General features: G+C 38.7%; 1 protein-coding gene across 1 annotated transcript; it reads left to right on the forward strand.

The window, feature by feature from the left end:
* The first annotated feature begins 2,462 nt into the window (after positions 1-2,462).
* On the forward strand, positions 2,463-3,729 carry LOC113971101 (testis-specific serine/threonine-protein kinase 2-like). The gene has a single exon (XM_027690664.1). It carries the CDS (start codon positions 2,675-2,677, stop codon positions 3,674-3,676), a length of 1,002 nt encoding a protein of 333 aa, XP_027546465.1. The 5' UTR covers positions 2,463-2,674; the 3' UTR covers positions 3,677-3,729.
* The last annotated feature ends 5,776 nt before the right edge of the window (positions 3,730-9,505 follow it).

Raw genomic sequence — 9,505 nt, forward strand, 5'->3', positions numbered from 1 at the left:
AAGAAGACAGCACACAATCATGTGTCCATGAGGACTCCAGCAACTGTAAAGGTTGCAAAGTATGTACAAAAAGGATCAGTTTATTGTGTTAAGATCAAATATCACAGTAGCTTAAGGGAAAGTACTGAATTGCTTCTGCCACATGTAATGAATTAATAGTTTGCTCTTCCCCCTTTGGATTCAGAATTAATTCTTGGCCTATATTGGCATTTCTTCTCACTGGAAAATTTAATTTGCATCATTAAAGCCCTAAGTCTATTACATTTGCAGCTGACACAGATGTACACCAGAAAAAAAAAATTCTGGTAAATATGTTAATATGATGATGTTAAGTGTTAGTCAAAATTCTACTTAAACATCAATAAACTACTTTCGTTAAAGAAAATCTTATATTATCACCAACAGACACAAAAATGTATTTCACTAATAACGGATCTGACTTCTCACTTAGATTGTAATGAAGTTTAACCACATTTAACATTGGAAGAATTAAGTGCTTTGCTGAATATAGACTCTCTTTCTTGATCCATCAGTTCTGTGGTGACATTATAACTGATCTTACAGAGCAGGGAACCAATACCTACCATTCTCCAGATCTGTTGCATGGCACAATATCAGCAGTCAATTACTCAAAAAAATCATGTATAAGTTGATACACTTGAATTTGACAATCAATTTTGTCTTTAAAAAACAAACAAACAAAAAGACCAAAGAAACAAAAAAACCTCAACAACTTTTTCTTTATGTTAATAGTAAAAATGTGAGTATTTCCATACAAACTTGATCACACCCTTAAAACAAAACACTGTGAGAAGAAAGAGACTGTAGGAGTACTCTGATACCACCACACAGCTTCGATGGCTATCGCTGCTTAACAGTTTCACCAAAATTAATATTTTCCTGCATCCCCTTCTACACATTTCAAAAGAATGGCTATAAGATGATACACAAAACAGGCAGAGTGTACATGACACATTTCAGGTACTTTGCACCAAATATAGAAGTGTCTAGATGCAAGACAGATTTCCTAAACAATTAAGAGGCTGACAGGAAGATAAGTCATCTAGACTAGAAGTTGGAGTGGTTTTAAGCATGAGTGGGTGATATGAGGTTATCTGGCTTTTAATGCAAGGCCAAATTTCTATTTACACCGGAAAAGAACCAATTAAATTAATGCCCTGGAAACAACCACATGTAGTAGTCCACTGTAAATCTTTATGCACTATTGCTTGTGTTTTAAAGACTTTTCTTCTTTGTTCTTCCCAATGTCACCACAATTTACACCTTCCCTCTCACAGTTCAGGTACCGGCTGTGTCTTCAGGACAGAAAAAGGTATGATATGTTCAATAGTTAAACTTATAATTTGAAATTATATCTGTCCATGCCCTTAAAGAACATTTTCTCTGTGATACCATGAAGGAGTTGCTTTTTCCCCCTTCCTCTAATCTGAAGGTATTTGCCCTTCCATATGGCTGTTGAAAGACTACAGCAAAAACATGCAGAGTAGCATGTACTAAATATCCACTGTAAATCCTCCTTAAACTCAAAACAAGACTCAGTGAAATAACATGCACCACTTAACATGAGGGAAAAAAAGTTTTAGTCCCCTGAGAACTATCACTCCAAACTTGTAGTTAAACTTTCTTGGTTTTTCACTTTTACAGTAACCTTAAAGACTCATTAATTAAATTTTAACTTCAGTTTAAAGGGATGCCATCAATTTGAAAGCAATTCTGAGTATTTCACCTAATACCAAGGACACAATTACAAAATTCTTTATTCTTCTCATGTAACTGCAGTCTGCAGTGGTATCCTGGCTGATAAAAGCTAACTCTCCTCTAGGACTTCTCAGGAAGTTCACCAGCAACAGCTGCTAAAAGCAAGGAAAGAAAACTGCATGTATGGAGAGATTAGCTGCAGTGAAAATTCTGGATTTCCATAAAATTTCTTGAGAAATAAGGAACAGACTTTTAGAAAGCTCATAGCAATGCTGACATAATCCACTGAACTTGTAGTGCTCCCTGGTAGTCCCTGGATCACTCACCTCTTGTTCTAGTCAAGCCCAACAAATAACGCTTACGAATAAATCAGAACCTACTGTACCACCAAAAAAAAAAAAAGAATAAAACTCCCACAAATTCTCAGTCCTCAGGCGGTTAAAACTGCCATCACTTTTTCTTTTCTCCTGAAATCCACTGAAAACAATACATTATATTGTAGTAAGGATATATTGTAATATCATCACGGCTAGGCTTCGCGAATGAAGATTGGGGAAGGGCTATAGCAACAGAAAAAACAGCATTACAAAATTAAGATATAATAATTTGCTTGCTACTTTGGCCATCTTAAAAAGAGGAATATCCCTTTAAGAGGTCAGCTCCGTTTTCTGATTGCAACATGCAGGGGCAACTGTCCGTGACATCACAGAGCAGCCAGCGACTCGGTGTTAAGGTTTGCCCTCCATGACATCATAGAGCAGCTCTAAGGACAGAAAGGTCCTTTCTATTGACCTGAGCAGAGGTGACTGTCCATTAGATCACCTGGTGACCAGCGCTGGGGTGACAGCACTGCCACACCAGTGCTCCAAACAGCCACCTGGGGCCACTGGCCTCCAGCCACCGCACATGAGGCACGGCGGCTCCTGCTGGGGCAGCTCCCTGCGGCTCCCCCACCATGGATGCTGTGGTGCTTAAAAAGAAGGGCTACAGCCTGGGCAGCACACTAGGGGAAGGCTCCTACGGCAAAGTGAAGTGTGCCTACAGCCACCACCTGAACCGCAAAGTGGCCATCAAGATCATCGACAAGAAGAAAATTTCTCCGAACGTCCTGGAAAAGTTTCTCCCCAGGGAAATGGAGGCTTTGAAACGGTTGCACCACCCCTCGATCATTGAGACGTTCGAGATTTTCGAGACGTCGGTTGGGAAAGTGTACATCGTGATGGAGCTGGGGGAAAAGGGAAGCCTCCTGAGCTACCTCAGCATCAAGGGACCGATGGACGAGGGCATCGCTCGCATCAAGTTCCAGCAGTTGGCTTCTGCCATCAAGCATTGCCACGACTCGGACTTTGCCCACAGGGACCTGAAGTGTGACAACATCCTTCTCGACAACGATCTTAACTTCAAGCTGACAGACTTTGGCTTTTCAAAACCCCTGACTCGGGATGAAAATGGAAAAACCATTCTCAGCAACACTTTCTGCGGGTCTCTGGCGTACTCAGCGCCTGAACTGCTTGAGCACATTCCTTGTGACCCCAGGATTTCTGACATGTGGAGCCTGGGCATCATCCTGTATGCAATGCTCTATGCTTCACAGCCTTTTGATAGTTCTAATGTCAAGGAAATGCTCCAGATTCAGAAACAACAAAAGATTCCCTTCCTCAAGACAAGACGCCTGTCCGGGGACTGCAAGGATCTCATTTCTCAGCTGCTCCAACCTAATATGTCTCAGAGACTGTCCATAGATGAAGTTTTGCAACATCCCTGGTTGCAGGCTCCAAAATCCACGCCCTCTCATCCTCTGCTAGCTGCAGGAGAGGGCAATCCCAAAGACTGTGCAAGAAAAAACCTGAACAAGGGCAGAAGGGCAACTCCCATTCTGCGCAAGTGTAAGGAGTGGAGGAGGAAATCGGATCCTCTCAAGGGTGATTTGTTTCAACAAGACCACAAAGTTGCCTAACTTGTGAACTGCATTAGTTTAAACTGAAATTAAAGGGAACCTGTCTAAAATTCTGTGTCACGTCCCAGTCATGTCCCAATATACAAGTGGTTGTGTCCCCTCTTCTGCATGGTGCATTTGGATGAAGTGCTTTAACACTGTCAGAGCCAGGACTGTGAAAGACATGGGGAAACAATGAGGGAGGGAAGTTTTAGAGCATCTAAACGAAAAGAGGAGCACTTTGTATGTTATACCTGGAAGAGGAATGTATTTCAAACATGACAATGCAAATTTTTTAATAGCTCAGAATCAGAACTAGTGCACTTAACAATTTTACAACTATTTCGTTACTTAGACTCTATGGTCTGCCCAGATGTACTGTCTATGAATTATAAAACGTAACCAATTGTCTCTTTCCTCCAGTTCAGCACAGGTTTTTGTATCTTTCAAATTTGAGACTTTTAACAAATATAAATGATATAAATTATTATATTATATAAACCATCCCCATATGCTTAAAAATTAACATGGTTACAAATCAGTTGCACCATAACCCAAGGTTTTAAGTCAAAAGGAATAGGGGGAAAAATTTCATTAATTAGAAAGGGAAATTTTAAAGAATACAGATCCAATTATCAGCTACCTTTTAACTTCAACCTATTGGCTGAGGAAAAGACATCCACGAATAACAGATGCGTTTTTTTCAATAACAAGAAATATATTGGACATTAGAAACAAAACATCTAACTTCAAACTTCAGTGCTATGGTTGTTTAGCCTCATACTTAAAAAATAATGCCATGCACACAAATGATAACCTATTAATAATATAGTATTAGTTAGAAAGAGTCAGGCTACTAAGTTTAACTCCTTATAAAGCAGAGAGAAAAAGTGCTAATGAAAAGTAGCAAAGTGTCAAAAAGAATCCTAGTGTACAATTTGACAAGGTAGAATTTATGTTTAGCAATTATTTCATCCATTACATTTTACAGAAAATAAGCTGTGTCCATCAAAATATTATGTGAAAATATCAAACATAAAATACTGCTATTGACAAAGCCATCAGATTAAAAAAAGTGCATTCTACCCATTAACCATAATTGAAAAATATTATTTCCATTTAGTAAGTGTGGAAAACTAAATCTATTCTGGGGGAAAAATACTGTTTGCTTAATAAGAGATGATTTTTGATGCTAAGAAATCAAATGCACTCTGCAACAATTACGAACTTTACTGTGAATAGTCTTCTGCCTCAAAGACTGAATTAAAAGATGGATTGTACAAACAGCCATTCAGCAGAGCTGAATTTATTACTATCCTAAATAATCCAAAGAGAGACTAAGCAAAATACAGCTCTAATTAACACTCATTGCTAGTAGTAGAAGAGCATTAACATGATGTATTTCCACTGCCATGCTGTTTAGAAGCCACAGCCATTGAAAGGACGCTTTGCTAATAACAGACAAACAAAGTAGAACTTATGAAGCCTCTGAGTTACTTTTTAAGCTTTCTGTTGAATTGCTGCTTTTTTAAAAAAACAAGTTTTTCACTGATTTAACCTGGGACCAAAACAGAGTAGCAAAAAGAAGGGAAAGCCACGGAAGATATTTTCTTATTCCATTTTACCTTTACCATGTACATGAAGTTTGCATTGTCAGACACCCGATACAAGAGGAGACAACGTGATAGGAAATGATCACACTGGGTGTATCACAAAGACAGTTGCACCTCGTCCTTGAGTACTGGCTGCTCCTTGGCCAGGATCAAGAATCTCCACATAGCAATGCATATTCATGCCCAGACTGCTTTTAAAGTTCAGGCAGTTCAGGCACATTCTTCTTTCAGGTTCTGTGTCTGCAGCCAAAATATGTCTACATGCACTGTCAAAAATCAAAAGGCAGGACAGCTTTCTTACCCAGAGGACTTCCCAGCTGAATTTATTACGGATGTGAGCTACCCTGTTAAGTGTAAATTGTGTAAAAGAAGCACCAGAGCTATGTGAAAGGAGGGTGCATTTTGCAATTCTGGATTACTTGGGAATTCAGCTTTATTCCAACCCTTTCAGTAAGACAGGGCTCACCACTGAAAACAAACATACACGATTCTTAAAAAACTTCTGGAAAAAGTGGACCTGTGAACTGTGTTGTTGAATATCACCATGAAACAAACTAAGCATACCACAAACACAATTTCAGCTGAATGCAGTAAACAGGATAAACTGTATCCTGTTATAACTCTGTCAAAATGACTGTGGGTTAAAGAGAGAATCACTAAGGCTGCAAAAGACCTCTGGGATTATCCAGTCCAATCATTAACCCAACACTGCCAGGTCCACCACCAAACCATGTCCCTAAGCACGACATCTACACATTTCTTGGACACTGCCAGGGATGGTCATTCCACCACTTCCTTGGCATCTTGTTTCAATGCTTGACTGCTCTTTCAGTGAATAATTTTTTCCTCATATCTAATCTAAAGCTGCCCTGGAACAACATGAGGCTGTTTCCTCATGTTCTTATTTTTACTTACGAGAAAAAACCACCCCCCACCTGCCCCTCCTTCCAGGAGAGCTGTACAGAGTGTTAAGGTCTCCTCAAGCCTCCTTTTGTCCAGGCTAACACCCCCAGTTTACTTGGCCTCTCCTCAGTTCCATCAGCTTCCCTCTATTTCCTCAGATTTCAAGAGGAATTAATACCATGTACCTACTATTCGTGAATGAAAATGGAGATTGTTGTATTAACTAATGTTTCAGATCAAAATTTAATTTGTACTTTTCTCTACACATTACAAGTCCATGATTGAGTGAATTTTAGAGTCATCTTTCCCTTAGCTAGAAGTGTCCACACTTCCTTATCTTACACTGTTGGCACTTAAAATTAATGGTTTTTATCTTACAGATACAGCAGTCATAATAAATGTTTAAGATAACTATTTAAATTTTGGCTGTATTATAATGTAAAGAATCCTAATTTTATTGACCTTGATAAATCTAAGATTAAACTCACTCAGACATTTTATCTTGCTTGCCCTTAGAACAGTTTAAGAAATTAACTTTAAATATGAATTATATTTCTTAATTTTATGAGCTTTGCTCATTTCCATAGATTTAATTTGAAAATAAAATTATTTCTCGCACTTACTGGAATACTGATGATGAGACTATTGAATAAATTTTCTTTGTCTATATTAAAAAATCACTTGAACTCATTTGGAGGGATTGGATTCTTAGTTTTGCATAAATGAGAATCTGCCAGGGCACTCAGAACCATAAGAATCATCATGGATGCTCAATTATAAAATAAAGTTCAGAAATTTAAAATTTGTCAAAAATTCTCGGTCCTATCCCTGAAAACACCATGCATAATATTTAAGTATATTTCAAGACTCAGCTTCACAATGAAATTTTGCAAGATTTCTTTTCAATTCCTGCAAGAGTTTCTAGTTCAATGAGAATTAACTATTTTGCTCACACAGACAACTATTTCCAAAATGAGGTCTCTAAATGTGACCACGGTGGTCTCTGCAGAGCCATTCCAAGTGCTGCAGGACACAAAACGGAGCATTCCCATGGATACAGTTGTTGGTGGTACAAAATGGCACATTTTGGTGGAATTTCACAGCACTTGCAGGCAGAGACCCATGCCAGTTTGACCAGGAACACTGTTTACAGGGCAGCACATCAGTATCCTGGAGTATCACTGTATTTTCTCTGAACAAGCTTTATTTTTAATTTGCTGCTCATATGATGTTGTGCTTCCCCCCCTCCCTGCCGCAACCACCAGTGGGGGTTGTGGTGCCTGCACCCAGCTTCCTGGGGACTTTTGGGGGACAGAGGGCTACAGGGCAGCCAAGGGCTGTCTGGAACAGTGACCCAGATGTCTTGCCAGTATGCAAATCTCACAATAAGTCAATCATCTCACTTTATAAACAGTGGACAGCCCCAGGCCTAGTGAGCTCTCCCGCTGGGCTGCACGTCAGGAGCTCCCCTTGAGTAAGGATAACTCTCAAGGTTAGTCCTCAAGGTTGAGAGATTCCCTGCCACAACAGATCCTCACTAAGTGATCAGTAGCACACTAAACTAAATGAAATCTTAGCTAACTCGTACAAAGGATTGATTGTGCACGTATAATCCTTGGGACATAAACCACCAACCAAGTCTGGGACTAGGACTGGATCCAGCTGCAGTCCGAGAAGTTTAGAAAACAAGGGGGTCCTTCCTGAACCTCATGACTCAATGGAAGGGTCTTCCTGACAGCTTTTTCTAACCCTGTCCTTTAGGTAGTAAATAATCAAGTGTATCTTGCCACCAAGTCTTGTTAAAGCACTGTCCCATTTGCCATTGAATTTTGTTAACTTGCTGTTTTATGTCAGTAAAGTTCACTGTTGCTTCTCTCTTACAAGTAAAGTGTCCATTCATGACAAGGTGCAATGGATAGAGGGAATAAGTAAGAGGGGTTAAAGCAGCACTGGAGGGAATAAATATTTGCTGATTCTCCTAACACAAAGGTAATAGCAAGTTATCTGTCATGCCACTTGACAGCTTGTAAAGGAATCAATGACTGCCTTTAATAGTGGTGATATTTACTGCCTCAGAAACTAAAACTCCTTTGACCTAAACAGAAACGGTCACAGTCATTAGAGCTTCATAAATACAACAAAGTCAAATATTTCAGTTCAGATATTGTGAGACTTCTTGAGCACCCAACAGTCCTACCAAAAAAACCCAAGATTATTCACAGCAAGAAACACAACCGGAACTAAAATTAAGCTGCAGAACCTGTGTGTTGAAAACTGTTCATGACAAATTTTAATGGACCTGAATCGAAGTTTGTTCAAGTCATTTGGAGCCTTTGGTATTGTTATTTGCATCAGCACCTAAACCCTCATCTTATTTACAGAGATAGTTCATATTATGCTAAATTTTACCCAAGCAATTTCTGCAAGATGAGAACATCTAGACACATTAGGTACTTAGTTTACTAGACTACGTTAGACACCTGAGAAGAGATTAAGTTCCATGCCCATTGCAGCATTTAATGCATTTATCTCACAATACTCTTTTGAAGAAGAGGAGTAATTATTATCTCAGCTTTAGAAAGTGAAACTGAAGCACAGAACAAATGTGGAACTTTTAAAACATATTCAACACTCAGTTCCTCAAAGCACTGAGTGCCTAATTATTGTTAAAAATCTGGATATGCATGTCTTAAACTAAGCCACTGAGAAACAGAAATATGTCACTAAAGTGATCTAAACCAGCCATGAACTATATAGAACTACTGCTGCTGCCTATCTGCTTTTTCTATCTCCGATGAAGTCTAACTAAAGAAAAACCAACCAAACAAACAAGAAAAATCCAAACAAACAAACCCCACCAATTTCAAACATCCTTCTTCAATGTCTAGTTGAAATCTGGTAACTACATAATCTTTGTTACATGCATCAAGCCATTCAAAGTAAATAAAATGGAACTGTTCGCTTGCTCCACAGCATCAGCTTGTTCTAATAGTTTATCCTTACTAGTCCTGCTCAACATCAGCAGTCAGCCTTGAGATGTCTCTTTTTTAAAAATACATTTTAACATAGAAACATCAACCTAGCAAAGTACCTCTCAGGATATATTCACCTGTACTTTAAGAAAATTGTTTGGGTTAATCAGAAAGAAATCTCTGCTTTTCTGATGCAGAGCTGTGAGCTTTAGATTATCTTAAAGCATGGGCAATCCACTGAGGAACTACATATTCAGATAGTTTTTAATGAATATGTATACATAAAAAATTCTTTTTATTATTTTCCTTAAGGGAAAATATTACATCAAAGCAAAGCTAGTTTGGCCTATTACAGAAATTAT

The sequence above is a fragment of the Neopelma chrysocephalum genome, unplaced genomic scaffold, assembly GCF_003984885.1.
Source record: "Neopelma chrysocephalum unplaced genomic scaffold, ASM398488v2 Primary Assembly neopelma1_81, whole genome shotgun sequence".
In the NCBI taxonomy this organism is placed as follows: domain Eukaryota; kingdom Metazoa; phylum Chordata; class Aves; order Passeriformes; family Pipridae; genus Neopelma; species Neopelma chrysocephalum.

What these genes read in the sequence shown, in the direction of transcription:
- LOC113971101 (XM_027690664.1), top strand. Translation starts at nt 2,675, where the DNA reads ATGGATGCTGTGGTGCTTAAAAAGAAGGGCTACAGCCTGGGCAGCACA.